Source organism: Pagrus major, chromosome 9 (genome assembly GCF_040436345.1).
Source record: "Pagrus major chromosome 9, Pma_NU_1.0".
NCBI classification, from domain to species: Eukaryota; Metazoa; Chordata; class Actinopteri; order Spariformes; family Sparidae; genus Pagrus; species Pagrus major.
Window position 1 is genome coordinate 34,874,182 of NC_133223.1, and position 21,495 is coordinate 34,895,676.

The 21,495-nt window shown below is 41.9% G+C and overlaps 3 protein-coding genes across 3 annotated transcripts; all 3 read right to left on the reverse strand.

Moving 5' to 3' along the window:
• Positions 1-5,496: 5,496 nt before the first annotated feature.
• LOC141002680 (olfactory receptor 6N2-like) lies at positions 5,497-6,423 on the reverse strand. Its single transcript, XM_073474057.1, has one exon. The coding sequence runs from the start codon at positions 6,421-6,423 to the stop codon at positions 5,497-5,499; it is 927 nt and encodes a 308-aa protein (XP_073330158.1).
• Positions 6,424-12,620: 6,197 nt separating this feature from the next.
• Positions 12,621-13,547, reverse strand: LOC141002667 (olfactory receptor 6N2-like). The gene has a single exon (XM_073474039.1). The coding sequence runs from the start codon at positions 13,545-13,547 to the stop codon at positions 12,621-12,623; it is 927 nt and encodes a 308-aa protein (XP_073330140.1).
• A 3,883-nt stretch (positions 13,548-17,430) lies between these two features.
• LOC141002682 (olfactory receptor 6N2-like) lies at positions 17,431-18,357 on the reverse strand. Its single transcript, XM_073474060.1, has one exon. The coding sequence runs from the start codon at positions 18,355-18,357 to the stop codon at positions 17,431-17,433; it is 927 nt and encodes a 308-aa protein (XP_073330161.1).
• Between the last annotated feature and the right edge of the window lie 3,138 nt (positions 18,358-21,495).

Sequence of the window (21,495 nt, forward strand, 5' to 3'; positions counted from 1 at the left end):
GCCAGTGCTATCCTCTATGCTGTTGTGTGCTGGGGCAGCAGGCTGAGGGTAGTGGATGACAAAAGACTGAACAGACTGATCCGCAAGGTCCAGTGATGTTGTGGGGGTGGAGCTGGAAACTCTGACGGTGGTGTCAGAGAGGAGGATGCTGTCCAAATTGCATGGCATCTTGGACAATGGCTCCCATCCACTCCATGACGTGGGGGTCAGCCACAGGAGTACATTCAGTACCAGACAGATCCACCAAGATGCACCACAGAGCGCCAAAGAGCATCATTCCTGCCTGTGGCCATCAAACTGTTCAGCTCCTCTCTGAGTGTAGGACACTCTGAGTCAACAGGATGACTCTTTGTTTCTGTCTTTCGTATTGAGTTGACAAACCAAATAATGTGGAATAATTAATACAAATAATGCGCAATAACCCATATTTCAACTGTAGCATTATTTATTACACTGTATATATAGATATATTTCTAGTAGAATGTACATTTCTTTTTCTTTTTTTAAATGAGGAATGCTTCCCTTAGCCATTGGACGGTTCTCGCTAAGAGTCCAACTCTGATTGGCTGGGGTCTCCCTTTTGAGTCCTGCAGCGATTGGTCGGGTTGGGACCGCTATTAATTCCAACGAAAATTGAAATTTAGCTCAGTCGCTATCATCGCCGCCGGAGAGGATCGATAGAGTGGACATTAGTCAATTTAAAAGACAACAAAAACCTTATGATGGCTAAAGTTTGTTTCTGACTGACTTTTTGTACGTATTGTTATTAGCTACAAGCTATTGAAAATGATGTTGTACGAGACGCTTCACATTAAATTTTGAGTACATTTTTAATTAGAGTTACAGTAACTCATGGTGCATTTTTCAAATTTGTGTACTGTAGCTAGCGACTAGCGAGCCATTGATAAAAATGTCGAGTTACAGTAATTCACGGTACATTGTACTGTAGCTAGCAACTAGCGAGCTATTGATAAAAATGTCGAGTTACAGTAATTTTTATTAACATTTAACCAGTGTTGCACTCCAATGTAGATGAGGCAGATGTGCTGTCATTGTTCTAATAATCACTTGATAGCCACATTGTACATTAGTATTCATGTTTACAGTTCTGTGTTATCACTTGGCTTCTTGGGTCTAACTGCTGGCTGTTTCTGGTGTACAGATGGACTACATTCCAGACTTTCGTCTGCAGGCCGGTTCGGATGAGCTGGTGTTGAAAGATTCTCTTGAGGCCGAAGCGTTTATCCGCCAGCACCAGGGAGTCCGGTCTTACCGGCCGAAGGGCGCAGTCGCCGTGCTGAATGCGGCGACTGCCTTGGTCCTAGCCACTGAGGGAGACACCAGTGACACCAAACTGGTTCTCAGTCAGCATGGCATCCAGTTTGGAAAGTACAGGGGGCAGACTTTCCACTGGCTGCTAAGTCATGACATGAGGTACACCACCATGATCATGGTTGGCCACCAGGACGAGCGTGAGTCGGGTGACACCACCACAACACCTATCATGCTCAACAAAGACGCCCTGTCCCAGTACGTCAGACTGTTCCCCAAGGTCATGTCTGCGATCCAGCGGAGGAGGATGGCTGATGGCTCCCTCTCGGCTTCCACTGTTGGTGAGCAGGAAGACAGGCTGGTGGGTTTTGGGGAGCACGTCAAGCTCACATATCGGGATTTTTAAGAGTTGGCAGACCCTGTTGTGCAGAGGTGAGTCAGAGACTGAGTCTTAACTAAACACTGGTGTAAGGTTAATGCTGTTTCCTCCTTTACTCTAACCTTGCCTCATCCATCCACAGTTATAGGATGTGGCTGAGGAAGACCCAGGTGCAGTCCGTGGGCTCGAAAATGGACCTCCCTCCATCACCTGGTGACGGAGGGAGGTCCATTTTCGAGCCCACGGACTGCACCTGGGGTCAGCCTGCCCGTGTACCGCTGTGCCCGTGGCACGACTTCCCTGGAGTCGTTCCACCTCCATCTAAACAGGTTCATCCCCGGTAAGTGTCAGAAACCCGAAAAACAAATGTAAATCTACACCGAGTGTCTGCCGGTTCGCGCTTAACTTCTACGTCCTCTTTCTAGGCACCAGCGCCAGCGTGTTGAACTTCCAGCTCTACCTGCTGGAAGGGCTGATGAGGTGGAACGAGGACCACGGGCACGCCATTGTGGCGGGAGGTGGCGGGCAGCAGCAGCGGAGCCACAGCAGCCGCAACCTGGACACGGTCAACCAGCTGGCCGAGGCACTGTACGGGACGCGGCTGTTTGACAGCTACACCTGGCCCAGGGAGTACACAGGTAACTGAGAAAGGGAGACAGACGCACAGGTGCAAACATTTATTCGTTATTATATTATCAATGTATCTCATAAGTTTTGTGCTCTGTGCCGCAACGCAGGGGAGTTGATTGGGGTCAACTACCTTTTCGCCCAGACCGGACGAGTCGGACATGCCGGATGACCCCGAGGTCCTGGAGGAGGAGGAGGAGCTGGAGGCAGAGGGCAAGGAGGATGGGGAGGATGAGGGGGACTTTCAGGAATATCTGTACGACATGGATTTCCTGGAAGATCCCCCCACACCAGAGCCCGCCGCTACGTGTCGGACATTTCAGTACTTAAAGTGTGGGTGTCTGTGCACAATGTGGCGTGATTTTGTCGCTCCTGTACTACAATTGGTCTTCCGTACTGTCTAAAACAGCTTCCACATCTCACATCTAAACAGCCTTGGAAATTAAAACAGTTTTAGCCGTGCAGGATATTCGTGCATTGTGTGCAAATGGAAGTTTGTCACTGACAGCAGTTTTTTCACTGGCAGTCATGTGGCGTAGCCGAATCGTTTTAGATCCTACGTTCCCTGAAGACAACATGATAGGGGAAGGTCTGTAGCCTTTTGGTTAAGCTGTTGTAGTGTCTGAGTGTTTCTTATACCTCCTGAGCTCTGAGTGACAGGACAGGATGGGACAGGACCAGATGCTTCCCTTTAAGTATATGTGGGAAGGGGACAAGGTAGAGGTCTCATGTTCAGGATAACAACACATTAGTTCTGTAGTGTGCGTCAGAGAATAGCTAAAGGAAGAGGCCCACACTGAGGACTGACCATTTCAGAGGTTCAAGATTGATTAGATGTATACATTTTCATCTAAGTATAGAGAGACTAGCAGGTCAACTTCAGATAACATCAATATAGTCACGCACACACATTCACGTACACATATTCCCTTGAGAGATATTCTCTAGAGGTGTTATGCAGACCTATTCTTTTCCCACAGGATAGAAGGGCTCTCAGTGCCCCAAAAGTAAACAATTAGAGGAAATAGGCGGGCATGAGCAAATGAACTCTAAAAAGGACCTGCACACCAGAGAACGGGGATGAATTTTGGTTGATCTCCTAAGACTGAGGGTCAGAGAGGAGTTCTGATAGAGCAGAGGGCAAAGCATTTTGGGCATCACTTTGCCGAGATTTGAGAATACCAGGGAGTGCATACTCTGGTTCGGACGCTGGCTTGAGATCTGTTTCAACAAAGATTGCTCTGTCAAATCCACCCAGCCTTGCCTCCTACACGCCGACACCTTTTGAGGACGACAGCCCATACACTGCACTGTCTGTCATGATTCCACACCCCTCTCAGTTGATGCCACGCCCCCCACGCTAGATCAGGGTCAAAAGTCTGAAACTGAAAAAGCAAGATCTGAAACTGAAAAAAAAACTAAGATCTGAATCTGAAAAGATGAAACATGCAACTGAAAGAAATAGGATCCCAAATATCAAAACATATGAAAGTGAAAAATGAAAATAAATGATTTATTCAAAAGAATTACCAGAGTTTATCATAATTATTTTTAACCTGAAAAAACTTTTTGTACATTTATTTTTATTTTGAATACATTGATGTATTTTTCAAAATTCGAGATCAAAACTTGAAATTTCAGTTTCCAATTTTACTTTTTCAAGTACAAAACATTTGACCCCGATTTAGCTCCATAAACCTGTAGCGGTTCAAATGTGAACGTTACCCAACCCTAAACCCAATGCAGACATGTCTTGTGGAATGCCAAATATTTTGTGACATCACAGGAAGCTTTGTGGAACAAATCATGCTGGGAAAACATGTCAGTGCATGCTGTCATTACAGCAAAAGGGGGACATACGATATTCTAAGATGTCATGAAATTCAGGTAAATTTGACAAGATTCAACTGTTTACTCAAATTGTTGCTGTTGCTAATTTCTAACATTATCATTTGTAATGAAAAAAGTATTGTTACATTCAAACCAAGTGTTTTGAAAAGTGGTCTCAGACTTTTGCACCCTACTATTGATCGACTGTTAATTGAAAGCTTTGTCTTCAGGCTCAGCACCCTCTTCACAGGAACGGTGTAACACAGCACCTGCAATACTGCTGATGCTGCACCAATCCATCTGTCATTCCCACACTCCATTTTACCCTCACTGGTGAAAAAGACTCTGAGATACTTGAACTCCTTTACTAAGGACAGCAACTCACTCCCAACCCAGACGAAATGATCCCACATTTCCTGCAGAGAATCATGGCCATAGACTTGGAAGTGTTGACCCTCATCCCAATCAATTCACACTTGGCTCATAACTGACAATGTCTGACACACTAGATTAGAACCCAAATGCACGACTCAAGACAGTTCAGGTTTCCAAATTTTTACTGAAGTTATGTTGGGTATACAGGAGATCAGTTAGTGAAGCAGGCAGAGACAAAAGTCAGAATCAAAAACACTTGTAAGGCTATCACTGGGAGAAATGCTGGAAAGCTTGCTACAAGAGACAAAGACGTACTGGCACAGAAGACAGGGAGCACGCAGGCTATTTACATGGGGATAATGAGGCAGGTGGGACACATCAGTTGTGACTGTGATTGTCTGGACAATCACACAGGGGGAAACACACAGGGGCTGGAAGGGATCTGAAACGAGAGGAGCGTAAATTAAAACTGGAAACAGAACTTAAAGAAGACAAAAACAAAAGCATGAAAGCAGACGAGACATGACAGATAACTGCTGATAATCCTCTCAGCACATGCTCATGACTGATCAGATGTAATCATCAAAGTACAACATAAATAATACAAATGTGAGAAACAGGCAAGAATCAGACTAGAAGTTTGTTAACGTCAAAAAGTTTAGATTAGGCATTTCACGTTGCTGACATGTTTTGTATTTAAAATGTTGCTGTGTCATTTTGTGACCATTATAACCTACATCAGTACACTGACGGAATGAGTAACAGGGTTCAAATTTCAAACAGTTAGACAAAGCAGAAAAAAAGTAAATGGAACTTGTGATTACTTGATATGGAATGAAAAATTATGAGTTTGATTTTCAAATAATTGCAGCCAACAACCCTGCACCGGATAACTGGGTAGAGAAAACTCTATGAAACAGTTACAGAAACAAATACTCATTACATACCATCAGAGAATTCAGATCTCTACATAAATGTCATACAAGCAATGACTATATGATAAGTTTGACACGTTAAGTTTGTTTGACTGAACAGAACAACCTCTTCAGGTGTTTGGAAATTTCTGTCATTTTCAGTCCATATATGATTGGATTAAAGAGAGGACTAAACACAATCATTTGTAGAGTCACTATTAAACGCACAGCTTTTGGAAAATCGTATTCCAGTCGAGCTATAATCATATCAAATGCAAACAAACAAGAAAAGTTTATCAAAACTATCAGGTGTGGTAAACAGGTCTGTGCAGCCTTTCTCCTGACTTCTCCACAACTTCGAGAGGATACTATAAATATCTTGGTGTATGTAAAAAGTATGAAAAACATAGGGATAAATCCTATAGTGAACATTCCAATCAAACCATACACATATATCACTCTTGAGCTCACACAAATAAGTTTTTGAACTAAACTGTTGCAAATTATTCCTTTCAAAGTAAAGTTACAGAGATTTCTATTCGCAATAATTGCAACTCCACCTGCAACCTGACAAGCAGGCAGAAGCCAAGCCAAACCTAGGCAAATAGTTATAGTTGTTGTCCTCATGATAGTTGGATATTGCAGAGGTTTACATATAGACACATACCTGTCATAGGCCATGGCTGCCAACAGTAAGAAATCTGAACCACCTGAAGAGTAAAATAAAAACCATTGAAAGAAACATGCTGCATGTGATATGACCTGTTTCTCAGATAAAGAGTCAATCAGAATTTTTGGGTAGATAGCAGTGCTGAAAAGAACAGAGTTGACTGACAGAGCTGCAATGAAAATGTACATAGGCTCATGGAGGTTTTGGTGAATCCAGATAAGATACACAATTATAGAGTTACTGCAGATTATTAGAATATATGCTGTAAACATAATCACAAAATAAAGATATATGTATTTGTTTAGTTCCACATAGCCATCAAGATGTATATATGTTACATTTAATCCATCATCCATGGAGAATGTCATGAGTTTAACCATTAATAAACAAGACAGAAATATAACAATTATAAATGAATGAACTGAGAAAAGTCTTACTTTTCTTACCAGAGATTGCATTAACATAGAACGTGCATTGTTTTGTGTCATTCATTCACAGATACCTGACCAGCAAAGACATTTAGTTCATCTCCAGATTCAAAAGTGAAAGTGACCAGTTTGAGTCACTGCTGAGATTTTATGAGACTTCTTTAGCCTCTATGGATCTCATTAACTCCTCCACCAAGAGGAAGAACTTCTTCAAACTCTGGAGGTCTGAACTCTTAACATTTAGAGCTGTTGCATCGTTGAGGGTCTAATTATTGATCTACATGTCTGGTAGATGTACATTGCACCCGACCCCATCGCTCTCTCCTGCGTACATCAATGTACATCGGGCAGTAGGCGAAGGGGGGGACCTGGGCATCCTGACCCCCGGCTTTGCAGACTAGCTCTCGGTACGTGGAATGTCACCTCTCTGGCAGGGAAGGAACCGGAGCTGGTGCGGGAGGTAGAGCGGTACCAACTAGATATAGTTGGGCTCACCTCCACGCACAGTGCCGGTTCTGGAACCAAACTCCTTGAGAGGGGCTGGACTCTCTCCTTTTCCGGAGTAGCCCAGGGTGAGAGGCACTGGGCAGGTGTGGGGATACTCACAAGCCCCCGGCTGAGCACTGCTCACCAGGAGATGAGCAGACTGTGACAGTCATGGCTGACACGTCTTTGCAGTGTCACATGGAGGTCGGGGACGGTACCTCTGGAGTGGAAGACCGGGGTGGTTCCCATTTTTAAAAAGGGGGACCGGAGAGTGTGTACCAATAATCGGGGTATCACACTGCTCAGCCTCCCTGGGAAAGTTTATTCCAGGGTGCTGGAATGGAGGGTCCGTCCGATCGTCGAACCTCTGATTCAGGAGGAACAATGCGGATTCCGTTCTGGCTGTGGAACAGTGGATCAGCTCTTTACCCTTGCAGGCTTGCTGGGGGGGTCATGGGAGTTTGCCCATCCAGTCTCCATGTGTTTTGAAGACTTGGAGAAGGCCTTCGTCCGGGTCCCCTGGGGAGTTCTGTGGGGGGTACTGAGGGAGTATAGGGTACCGGGGCCGTTGGTATGAGCTATCCAGTCCTTGTACGACCAAAGTGAGAGTTGTGTCCGTATACTCGGCACAAAGTCGAATACATTTCCAGTGGGTGTTGGACTCCGCCAGGGCTGCCCCTTGTCTCCAATCCTGTTTGTGATATTCATGGACAGGATCTCAAGGCGCAGCCATGGTGAGGAGAGTGTCTGGTATGGGAACCTCAGAAGTGCGTCGTTGGCTTCCTCAGCCCCTGACCTCCAGCAGGCATTGGGGCCATTCGCAGCCAAGTGTGACGCGGTCGGGATGGGGGTCAGCACCTCTAAATCTGAGGCCATGGTTCTCTGCCGGAAAACGGTGGATTGGCCCCTCCAGTTGGGGAGTGAGCTCCTGACCCAAGCGAAGGAGTTTAAGTATCTCGGGGTCTTGTTCACGAGTGATGGGGGAATGGAGCATGAGGTGGACAGACGGCTTGGTGCGGCATCTCTCGATTTACCGGTCCATCTATGTTCCAACCCTCACCTATGGTCACGAGCTGTGGGTAGTGATGGAAAGAACGAGATCGCGGATACAAGCGGCTGAAATGAGTTTCCTCCGTAGGGTGGCTGGGCTCAGCCTTAGGGATAGCGTAAGGAGCTCAGGAGGTCTGGAGCTCCCTACTGAGCCTGCTGCCACTGCGACCAGACCCCAGACAAAGCGGAAGTTGATGAGATGAGATGAGATGAGATGATGTCTGGTAGAGGTCTGGAGAGGAATGAGGATCATCACTGGATTCAGCTCAGCTGGCAATAGAGGAGTTGAAGGCAGCGTGGACCGGGCCAATGAACTCAATCTGTTTTTTAACAGATTTGATACTGAGGCCCCTTCACCCCCTGCTAACACCACCATCAACCCTACTACTGTCTGCCAACCACCACCTTCTCCACCCCCTCCCCCTCCTTACAGCCTTTCATCCTCCTGTGAGATCCCTCCTCACACCTCCTCCCTGGTCTCCAGACTCACTACACACTACAACCCAATAACTCTACACCTCCCCCTCCCTTACCTGTCACCTCTACAGTGAGCATCACAGCTGACCATGTTAGGAGACAGCTGGTGAGACTCCACTCAGCCAAGGCTGCGGGTCCTGATGGTGTCAGCCCCAGGCTGCTCAAAGCCTGTGCCCCCCAGCTATGTGGAGTACTTCACAATGTCTTTAGCATGAACCTGAATCTACAGAGGGTCTCTGTGATGTGGAAGACATCCTGCCTTGTCCATGTGCTGAAGACACTGCGTCCCTGTGGCTCCAAGGACTACAGACCTGTGGCACTGACCTCCCACATCATGAAGACTCTGGAGCAGCTCCGGCCCTTGGGGGTGGAGCTCTGACAGTGGACAGAAACTCTGACAGTGGTGTCAGAGAGGAGGATGCTGTCCAAATTGCATGGCATCTTGGACAATGGCTCCCATCCACTCCATGACGTGGGGGTCAGCCACAGGAGTACATTCAGTACCAGACAGATCCACCAAGATGCACCACAGAGCGCCACAGAGCATCATTCCTGCCTGTGGCCATCAAACTGTTCAGCTCCTCTCTGAGTGTAGGACACTCTGAGTCAACAGGATGACTCTTTGTTTCTGTCTTTCGTATTTCGTATTGAGTTGACAAACCAAATAATGTGGAATAATTAATACAAATAATGCGCAATAACCCATATTTCAACTGTAGCATTATTTATTACACTGTATAAATAGATATATTTCTAGTAGAATGTACATTTCTTTTTCTTTTTTTAAATGAGGAATGCTTCACGAATTTGCATCTCATCCTTGCGCTTACGGTGGGAGTGTCTTCGGGTCACCCTGGGTTCTTCTTAGGTTCTTCCTAGCTGAGCCCGCCTTACACCGTGATCGGTAGGTTCTTCCTGGCTTCCCTTAGCTATTGGACGGTTCTCGCTAAGAGTCCAACTCTGATTGGCTGGGGTCTCCCTTTCGAGTCCTGCAGTGATTGGTCGGGTTGGGACCACTATTAATTCCAACGAATATCGAAATTTATCATCGCCGCCGGAGAGGATCGATAGAGTGGACATTAGTCAATTTAAAAGACAACAACAACGGTATGATGGCTAAAGTTTGTTTCTGACTGACTTTTTGTACGTATTGTTATTAGCTACAAGCTATTGAAAAATGATGTTGTACGAGACGCTTCACATTAAATTTTGAGTACATTTTTAATTAGAGTTACAGTAACTCACGGCGCATTTTTCAAATTTCAATTGTGTACTGTAGCTAGCGACTAGCGAGCCATTGATAAAAATGTCGAGTTACAGTAATTCACGGTACATTGTACTGTAACTAGCAACTAGTGAGCCATTGATAAAAATGTTGAGTTACAGTAATTCACGGCGCATTGTACAGTAGCTAGCGAGAAGCAGGCCATTGATAAAAATGTCGAATTACAATAATTCACGACGCATTTTTCAAATTTCAGTGGTGTACTGTAGCTAGCGAGAGGCGAGCCATTGATAAAAATGTAGAGTTACAGTAATTCACAACGCATTGTACTGTAGCTAGCGAGAGGCGAGCCATTGATAAAAATGTAGAGTTACAGTAATTCACAACGCATTGTACTGTAGCTAGCGAGAAGCAAGCCATTGATAAAAATGTAGAGTTACAGTAATTCACAGCGCATTGTACTGTAGCTAGCGAGATGCGAGCCATTGATAAAAATGTAGAGTTACAGTAATTCACGGCGCATTGTACTGTAGCTAGCGAGAAGCAAGCCATTGATAAAAATGTAGAGTTACAGTAATTCACGGCGCATTGTACTGTAGCTAGCGAAAAGCGAGCCATTGATAAAAATGTAGAGTTACAGTAATTCACAACGCATTTTTCAAATTTCAATGGTGTACTGTAGCTTGCAAGAGGTGAGCCATTGATAAAAATGTAGAGTTACAGTAATTCATGCCGCATTGTACTGTAGCTAGCGACTAGCGACCTATTGAAAATGATGTTGTACTATACAGTTTCTATTAAATGTTGCGTGTATTTTTTCATTGATTTCATACATTCAAGTCATGGTGCATTTTTCAAATTTCAAACGTGTCGACATCTAAAGTGTGTATTAACATGTAAGCAGAGTTAAAGTACAATATATGTTCAATTCAGATCATTTTTTCATTACATTGGCGGTACTACAAGGCCTGCATTTTTCAAATTTCATATGTGTAAACTTCTAAAATGTGTATTAACATGTAACTAGTGTTACAGTCTGCTTTCTATTCAATTTTGAGTGTATTGTTTAGTTATATTTACAGTAAATAAAGGTGCATTTTTATTAACATTTAACCAGTGTTGCACTCCAATGTAGATGAGGCAGATGTGCTGTCATTGTTCTAATAATCACTTGATAGCCACATTGTACATTAGTATTCATGTTTACAGTTCTGTGTTATCACTTGGCTTCTCAGGTCTAACTGCTGGATGTTTCAACATTGAAGGCTTTGTGACGCTAACAGACACAGACACACGGCAGAGATAGGGGAGGGGCTCCAGTGACCTGGATTAAGAAGGTAAGGTAAGGGAGGTATTTCCGAAATTAAAAAACACCACCATCCTATAACCTGTTTACATCATGACAAGCGTGACCAGTTCCCCAGTTACACCGCTGATAATACCCAAACAATGCACTTAGTTATAACACTGGTGATAACGTTAGCCTATAGAGTTAACAGTAACCAGATAATGGAGTTATGTCCGTACCCAAGAGCTAATGTTATGGCTTTGATTAACGTTGGAGCAGGTACAACTGGAACTTATTTAAGCTTCCACGTTCCAGCTTTACATTATTTCTTGCACTTACCAGGGCCGGTCATACTCAAAGAAGTCGCTACAGTTAACTTGTTGAGAACAAGTTAACTGTAGCGACATTACTGAAGTTTGTACTGAAACTGTCTCTGGCCTTTTCTTGTAACATCAGAGGGGTGCAGGATATTACTATAGGTCACTATAGACAGAACAGAGCTGCATGTAAGGTCTGTTAAACCCAATGGTGTAATAACTAAGTACATTTACATCATTACAGTACAAGTACAGATTTGAGGTATTTGATTAGTACTTTAAATAATTCCATTTTCTGCTACTTTATACTATTGTATTCTATTCGCTACGTTATGGAGGCAAATATTGTTCTTTTACTTCAATAAATTCATTTGATAACTTTAGTTACTAGTTACTTTGCTAATTCAGATTCATAAAAAATAAAAATCAAAGAATAAATTGATGTACTGTTGTAGCGTAAGCTACCCAGCAGTATAAAGGAAATTAATATGAGCTCCCCCTTAACCTGTTTCAACATTAAAGTGATGAACACATTAATGCATTAGTAAGTATAATCCAGTAGTATAATGTAATATAATAATCTGAAGGGCACTTTTATTTTCAAAAAACTTTTAATCAAACAAATGCTTAAAGGCATCAGCTGAGCTTTGTGGAGTTTGTTGTATCTCAAATTCTAAATTTTGACACTAAAATTTTCACAGAGACATGAAATCATGCAATGTCTATGGTTCGACTCAGATCCCTGAGATTTTGAGTGTCAACAAACCCAACTTTACCCCCCTCTCTTGCCACAATTCCTATGGCTGAACACGTGGACAGTATCAGCCCAGTATTAAATTTGAATAGCCAAGTATTGCATAAATGGTCTCAGAGGGCTGGATACATTAGTACAGTCCCAAACCCAGTCCGGACCTTCCAGCCTAACATGTTAAAACCCTCAAAACCCTCAACACATAAAAACTTGGGAGAGATCTTGGGAGAGGTTGTTCACAGTGACATGCTCCCTTCAGATGGTTGGTCTGACAGTGACTGACAAACAAAGCTGCAGTTGACATTCACAAAATCATACTGTTCAGTAACTGCAGCAGATTGATTCCATCACTACATTGTTCAAACTGAAGATACTCTTTACTGTTTCCATCAAATCCATAAAGAGCATTGTTGAAGCGTGGAAACAACTCCTCACATTAAACATTCACATCTCTGCATTATTATTACAAAATAAACAACTGCACATTAGCATCACTATCATCACTATTATTGTAACATAACTTTTAATACATCAGATCGCTTTGGCTGGACAGAACAACCTCTTCAGATGTTTGGTAATTTCTTTCATTTTCAGTCCATATATAATTGGATTGAAGAGAGGATGATACAAAACTGCTTGTAAAGTCATTATAAAACGCACAGTTTTTGGAAAATCCGATTCCATTCGAACTATAATGATATCGTATGCACACAAACAGGAAAAGCTGATTAAGACCAACAGGTGGGGTAAACAGGTCTGTGCTGCTTTTTTCCTGACATTTCTATTACTTTGGTAAGATATTATAAGTATCCTGGTGTATGTAAACAGTATGAAGAGAAAAGGGAAAAGTCCAACATCTAGCAGAGCAAAAATACCAAATACAGATCGTGGTCTTGAGCTCACACAGTTGAGATTGTAAAATGAATTATTACAAAAAATCCCTTGTAAAGTCGAATGACAGAGTTTCATATCAGCACTCAGTATTACTGGGACTGAAGTTTGACAAGCAGGCAGAAGCCAGGCTAAAACCAGGAAAATACTGATGGTTGTTTTTCTCATGATAGTTGGATATTGTAGAGGTTTACATATAGACACATACCTGTCATAGGCCATGGCTGACAGCAGTAAGAACTCTGAACCACTAAAGGAGTAAAATAGAAAAAATTGAAAGAGACAGGCTGAATATGATATGAGCTGTTTTTCAGATAATAAGTCAATCAACAACTTTGGGTACATAGCAGTGCTGAAAGCAACAGAGTTCAGTAGCAAAGCTGCAATGAAAATGTACATAGGCTCATGGAGGTTTTTGTGCATCCAAATGAGACACACGATGGTGAAATTACAGCAGAGTATAAGAATATATACTGTAAACATTATCAGAAAATACAGATATCTGTATTTTTGCACTTCCACATATCCACTAAGAGTTATATATGTTACATTAAGTTCATCGTCCATTAATGTTGAATAAAAATAAAAATTATTTAACTAGAATTAACTTAAATGTTCAGTAATCAAACCGGCAGATCACATAATCATCATCATAAATGAACATGTAAACTCTTTCTTTATGATATTATTAACAGTCAACCTGTGCTTGAATGACTTATTTCATAGCTACCTGACCTTTAAAAACCCTAACCTCCAAAATTCAGAAAATGAACTATGTGAGATCGTGCAAAGTTTTTATGAGATTGCTTCACCCTCTAAGGATCTCATTAAGTGCTCCATCAATGATTGAGACATTCATGTTCCCCTCAGGATGAACTGCAATAACTTTGGTAATCCTCTGACTTTTCATCATTGGATCTAAGTTGTAATGTGTCTATGTTGACTTAGCATACATAATAATGAAATATTCCTTTGACTGGAACAACCATTGGCTGGGGCAGGGCCTTTTTGTGTGGAGTTTGCATGTTCTCCCTGTGCTTAAGTGAGTTTCATCTGAGTACTCTGGTTTGCCCCAGATTGTGATACCTCATAGCTGGCCTGCCATAAACTAAACTCCCCACATAACGCTCTGCAAAGCCTCGCCACATGCAGGTTTTTTTAAAAAAAATTAGAATTATTTTTATTGAAATTTTATTGTATACAGAAATACTAGAATAAGAAAAATTAAGAAAAAAAACAAGAAAAAAACCCAAAAACAACACAGACAGGGCATTTTTCTTTTTAAAAATGAATTGCACTCCAGCAGCATTGATACTACATATATGAACACAAACTCATTGAGAGAGGCAGGCAGCACACTTTGGATTACAATGCTGGTCAGGTACAGTATTAAGCTGGGCAAGGTGATCAAGAAATTGTTGCCATATATCAGAGAACTTGTTGAGATTATCCAACATCCCATACCGAATTTTCTCCATATGTGGGACACCAGTGAGCTCAGTTAACCAAGTCTTAAACTGGGGCACAGTATCTGATTTCCAGAGCCTTAAAATTACCCTCTTAGCAATTACCATTCCATACATAATAGTGCTTTGCAATGAAGTACTGTGATTTAGAGAAGAAAGAGAGAACCCAAATAATGCAGTCTCTGGATCAGGTTCAATCACACAACCATACACATCAGAGAACCACTTGAATATTTCACACTAAAAATTATACAGTTTGGGGCATGTCCAAAAAAGGTGGTCAGAGAGCCCTCTGCAGATTTGCACCTATCACACAATGACGAAATGGTAGGAAAAATTCTGTGCAGTTTTGTTTTTGATTAATGAAGCCTGTGCGTCACTTTAAACTGAATTAATTGGTGCCTGGCATTAACAGAGCAAGATCGGGTCCGGCTAAGGCCCTCCTTCCAAACATCATCCCCAATCTGCATACCCAGTTCCTCCTCCCAGGCCTTTTTCAAAGAATGTGTAGCATAATTTATATGTTCTGAAAATATATTTAGAAAACCTGAGACCAGTTTTCGAGATTCAGGTGGGCCCAACAAAAGCTTATGAATTTGTCTTTCCTCAGGAAAAGAATCAAAGTTAGGCACACACTGACGAACATAATTCCTGATCTGTAAATATCGAAAAAAATGTGTTGTGGGAAGACATAATTTATGTTTTAACTGAGTAAATGAGGCAAAATGCTTGTCAATATACACATCTCTCAAAGACACTATCCCCTTCAGCCTCCAACTACGAAAGGACACATCTGTAAGAGATGGGGGGAATGCATGATTGCAGCATATTGGGGTGTGAATCAAAGTATCTGGTTGACTGCAACCCTTTTTAATTTGCTGCCATATATTCAAGCAGTTCAAAATTATCAAATTATCCACGTTTGTTAATGTTTGTAGGGCAACTGAACCCTGAAAAAAGAAGTCCTGGCAAAGAGCTATTTTTAACATCACCTTCTTCAATGGCAACCCAGGAAGGAGTCTCAGACATCACTTCTGTGCTATAACCTTCCTGCCAGTAGACAAGAGCCCTTGCATTTGCTGCCCAGTAGTAATGTAAGAAGTGTGGCAATCCCTGTCCACCCTTCTCTCTGGTCTTATGTAAATTATTTTTCGATATTCTGTGAGCTTTATAGCCCCAAATGAAGGGCATAACTACTGAATCTAATGACTTGAAAAATGACTTCATCAACAAAATAGGCAACCCACCATAGAGAGAGGGAGAGTCCTCCATTTTTCAATGTCCCCCTTAAGCTTTTCCGCTCTATCAAGGACGTTCAGCTTAAAAATTAATTTAGGGTTTTTTGTCAACACTACTCAAGATACTTCAATCTGTCTGTGATTTTGAAAGGAAGATTATACAGGAAATCGCTGCTAAGATCAGCACCCAAAGACATAAATTCTTCTGCCAATTAATTGTATATCCTGAAACCGCACCAAAAGACCTTATAAGATTCAGCAAAATGGAGACAGAGTGCCCAGGCTGTGATAAAAAGAGAACAACATCATCCGCATACAGAGAGATGTGGTGATCCACGTTACCTAATCGGATGGGCTCCTTAGAAGGATGATTCCTAAACTGATATTAAGTGGCTCACTAGCAAGGGCAAAAAGTAACGGGCTGAGGGGACACGACACGCAGCTTTTACACAGAAAGTTGAGCCTCTCAATGAACTCAGAATTCACCAGACTCTGGTTCTCTCTCTTCTTTTTCCCCCTCTCCTCTGTGCTTTCATAAAATAAGATCACCAAATCACTGCTGCAGTCAGGTTGATAAACAGGAGTGAAGACAAATCAAATTTTTAATCCTACAAGTTAAAATGTTATCTCTGAGCTCTCCTCTCATCAGTAAACTGTTCTGCATCAGAGCAGAATTAGTTGTCACTCCAGGTGTTTATTAGTCCAGAGGATTTTCCTCTGCACCTGGCTTTGTCTTCCAGAGCCGGCCGGCTCGCCGCTCCACCCAGCGCTCCTCACACAAGAAGCAGCAAGGCCCTGCCACACATGCACATTTTTGGCTGAAAGTTAAATATATTCAACTTGTATGAATACACGAACGATGTGAATTTTGTGTATTTGCACCACCTGACTTGAATAAATGCAAGTTTGCATCTATATGCGTCTTTGCATTGACTTGGTATGTAATTTAGATATGCAGAAAATTAGCTTAGCTTTCTGTGGGAATACACCATAACACACTCATTCTTCCTCTCCTTTTCTCTCTCTATCCCTCTACACCAGAACATGGATACCTGACCCGAAACTATCCGCACTTGTGGGGCCCGTCAGAATCGGACATGCGGGGCCAGATTTGGTAAAATGTTAGAAATGATTTCCAGGTTTGAGTTGGGTTCAGTCATGTCAATTGACAGCAGTAGATATTGTGTGGATGTAACTCCAGTTCTGTATGAGTATGTGTGTAACAATATATATAAAATACATGAATAGATTTTTTTTTTTTACTATGCTGCTGTAAACGTGGCACAAAGGGCTTTGACTCACTGTTGTCTGTGTTGTTACTGTCATGTTTTGCATAATCTGTTTACTCCTAAAACTAGTTCATGTGTCTCCATGGACCCACCAGTGTCTTTAACTTCAGCAGGTAATGCAGAAGGCTTTTTCAAATGACAAGCCTGAGCCTAGGCTTCACTGTCTCTCTCTCACCTGCTGCGAGTTGGTGACAAAAATATCTTTTTTTTTAGCCATGTCGACTCAGATCCCTAAAATGTCTGTTGCATGTCAACCCACACACCCTCTTCCTCTTCTCCGCGACTCCTATGGCTGAAACATGTAGACAACACAATATATTTGTATTGCCAAGTACAAAATGTCAATACATACATTACCTACATTAAACATTAACATCTCTGCATTATTATTACAAAATAAACAACTGCACATTAGCATCACTATCATCACTATTATTGTAACATAACTTTTACTACATCAGATCACTTTGGCTGGACAGAACAACCTCTTCAGATGTTTGGTAATTTCTTTCATTTTCAGTCCATATATAATTGGATTGAGGAGAGGATGATACAAAACTGCTTGTAAAGTCATTATAAAACGCACAGTTTTTGGAAAATCTGATTCCATTCGAACTATAATGATATCGTATGCACACAAACAGGAAAAGCTGATTAAGACCAACAGGTGGGGTAAACAGGTCTGTGCTGCTTTTTTCCTGACATTTCTATTACTTTGGTAAGATATTATAAGTATCCTGGTGTATGTAAACAGTATGAAGAGAAAAGGGAAAAGTCCCAGATTCAGCAGAGCAAAAATACCAAATACAGATCGTGCTCTTGAACTCACACAGTTGAGATTGTAAAATGAATTATTACAAAAAATCCCTTGTAAAGTCGAATGACAGAGTTTCATATCAGCACTCAGTATTACTGGGACTGAAGTTTGACAAGCAGGCAGAAGCCAGGCTAAAACCAGGAAAATACTGATGGTTGTTTTTCTCATGATAGTTGGATATTGTAGAGGTTTACATATAGACACATACCTGTCATAGGCCATGGCTGACAGCAGTAAGAACTCTGAACCACTAAAGGAGTAAAATAGAAAAAATTGAAAGAGACAGGCTGAATATGATATGAGCTGTTTTTCATATAATAAGTCAATCAACAACTTTGGGTACATAGCAGTGCTGAAAGCAACAGAGTTCAGTAGCAAAGCTGCAATGAAAATGTACATAGGCTCATGGAGGTTTTTGTGCATCCAAATGAGACACACGATGGTGAAATTACAGCAGAGTATAAGAATATATACTGTAAACATTATCAGAAAATACAGATATCTGTATTTTTGCACTTCCACATATCCACTAAGAGTTATATATGTTACATTAAGTTCAACGTCCATTAATGTTTAAATAACTAAATGTTCAGCATTAAAACAGGCATCTATATAACAGCAACATTGAATCAAAATGTATAAAATATGATAATTTACAAAGAACTCTCACTTTTATGATACCAACATTCAGCCTGTACTTTCGTGTCTAACTGATTCAAAGAGACCAGACCTTGAATTGCATTTGCTGTGTGTTCACCTCCAAAATTTAGAAAATGAACCATGTGAGTCTGTGGAAAGTTTTCATTAGATTGCTTCAGCCTCCATGGATCTCATTAAACACTTGAGATGTCTTTTTCTGACAACCTGACATTAACCCGGATTACATAACCTGTCACAAACACGTCATGGCAGGCTATTTAGCTTTATGTGTTAACGTTTCATTTAATTGTCATGTGGTTGCTTTTGACATTGACTTTCATGAGATGTCATGCGTAATTATTCATTGTCACATTTGCCTATTGACTGACGGGACCACTTTCACACATTTCCACAATGGATCAAACAGTGCGCTCCACTAGCTCCACGTGAGCATGTCAGGACACAACATAGGGTCCGAACTGACAGAGATCAGTTAGAAGACAGGGAATAACAATACGATGGTGGTTTTGCTCCTGCTACCCCAGGGCTGGGTCAGCTAATGGTAACACTAGAACCACGGCCATGATCTAGATTGTGAGAAAGTGTGAGATTGTTATATATAAAACATGTTTAACAGGGATGTCATGTTCAGTCAACACAAACACTGCCGGAGTGAAAGGCTCATTGACTATAAAACAGTAGACAAAACCACTGTGACGTGACTCACAGGTTTCTGAAGAGCCACTGTGAAGTTCAGTCGGTGGCTTCAGCTATTGCCATCTTGACATTGACCAACTCAGACTTACTCTGGCTAGTCCAGAAATAGGCAAAGAGTTGGAGCATGTTTGTTCCAACTAAATGAAAGCTAACAAGCTAGCTGTGTTCACACAGAAAGGGAAACAAATTTCTCTTTGCGGTCTTCGAGTAAGTTTGATTACAGGATCATTTGTGCATATTCAAGTTAGTCATGCAAGTTAGACAGTGTTTTTTTTTTGTGCCAAACAGCCAGAATAGCTAACCCTTTTATTCCACTGGGCACATCTCTGTTACTTACGTTTCAGGAGCGGAGCATCATGCCTCCCTGATTTTTATAGTTCTGCCATTGGTTCAGTAGTTTGATTATTTGTCTGTTTTGAGTGTGTTTATTGTTTTGCTCTAGATCCCAAGTCTGCACAGAGTGTGTTATTTTGAAAATTGACTGGATGTACTATGCTGTAGGAGAAACACTACTAATAAATGTAATTTATTAATCACTTGCGATTAATAAAGCACTCGTAAATAGGGCACCACCTCCGTTATTTTATCTCTTTGACTAATCCGGAGGGAATTAATCAAATTCGACTGGACAAGGTTAACTTGGATCAATTCTAATCAATTTCAGATCAATTTATTCAATCTCATAACTGAGCAGTGACTTCTACACACAGTGACTGTGGGTTCTCCACATTAAAACAAACCTGCACAGACAACGACATATGGTTAAATATGTTTATTGACTAAATAATTCAGAGAAAATAAATGAAATGGAAAATTAAATAAATGATAACAGGTAACAGAAAGGTGCTGAGTCTGTAATGACTAAAGTAATGAAAGACGGTGGTCTTCTTTTGTCGCTTTGAGTGGTGGTTCTTAGGCTCTGACTTATAACCTAATTTAACTTCTTTGCTAAAATAACTAAAGGATGCTCCGTCACGACCGGATCGTCCTCCGTTATATGAGAATTTCAAATTAAAGTTCACTTCCTCCAAGTCAGGTTACAATACTTAACTGTATAAAACAAATTAAAACAGAACTTCGTTCTGGTAGAAACTTAACAAAAGTTGTAGTATTTAAAATAAATTAATCGGGGGTTGGTATGACGTCACTGAGCTGAGAGGTCGGACTGGCACTTAGCTCCCGCTCCCATCGACCGTAATTTAAATTTTACCCACCACAGACTGGCATTTTTATATCCTGCTGACCGCTCTAAGCTTCCTAACGATGTCAAGCAAGGAAAGTGGCTCGGTTCCGTCCGAAAATCCAAATAAATCTCAAAGAACAACGAGGGGCTGACCGAATATTGAGGCGCAAGATGGCGGCTCGGGTGCTGGTGGTTACTCCTCACAGTTAGTTCAGGAAGTTACTGAGAGCATCGGTAAGTTATTAGAGGAGAAGCTGGCCAAATTTACGAACGCACTGGAAGTTATGACAACCCGGGTGGAAGGCAGCAGTGAAAGACTGGACGAAGCTGAAGGCTGAGTGTCCACACTGGAGGACATGCTAGCTACCACCGAAAACAAGCTCCAGGAAGTTGAGAAGAAGTCACAAACTCTCACTGAAAAAGCAGATGACACGGAGAACAGGACGAGATGGGACAATATCAGGGTTGTTGGCTTAAAGGAAGGAGCTGAAGGTGAGCAACCTGTTGCTTTCTTTGAACGCTGGCTGCCGAAAATACTGAACTTGGATACTAAACGGGGTATAATTAAAATGGACTGGGCGCACAGAGGGCTCGGACCCGCCCGTGGCGACCACTCCAGACCCGTCATCATCAAGCTGCACAACTCCGGGGAGAAACAGTGGATCATGGCTGCACTGAGGGAGAGACGGCAGCTGACACATGAGGACAAAAGCTGTACATTCAGCAGGATATCTCAGCTGCAGTGAGGGAGAAGCGGCGCAGCTTCAACAAGGTGTGTGAACGTCTGATCGGACTGAACATCCGCTTCTTCATGTGGTTCCCGCCGTCCTAACCTTCACGTATAACGGAGAGAAACATGCTTTCCAGTCCCCCGGAGCTGCGCAGGCATTTGTGGATGGACTGCTGTGAACTGTGCAAAGTTTACCACTGGGTAAATATACAGTATATTTTGTGATGAGATGTCACTCGGTAATTTTAGTTTGAACTGCTGTATTAACGTATAAATTCAGCTGTGCACATTAAGCTTGAAAAAAATGTTTAGCTAATATAGCCACACAGCACTTGTATGATAAGTCAGGGCTGTAACGGCTGTGATGTTAACTCAAAAGGTTAAAAGTTGAATTAAGCTTAGTCTGATAAAAAAAAAGGGATGTCTGTAATCTGGA

Excerpts from the sequence above, each read along its gene's own strand:
- LOC141002667 (XM_073474039.1), bottom strand. The coding sequence starts at position 13,547 with ATGGACGATGAACTTAATGTAACATATATAACTCTTAGTGGATATGTG.
- LOC141002680 (XM_073474057.1), bottom strand. The coding sequence starts at position 6,423 with ATGGATGATGGATTAAATGTAACATATATACATCTTGATGGCTATGTG.
- LOC141002682 (XM_073474060.1), bottom strand. The coding sequence starts at position 18,357 with ATGGACGTTGAACTTAATGTAACATATATAACTCTTAGTGGATATGTG.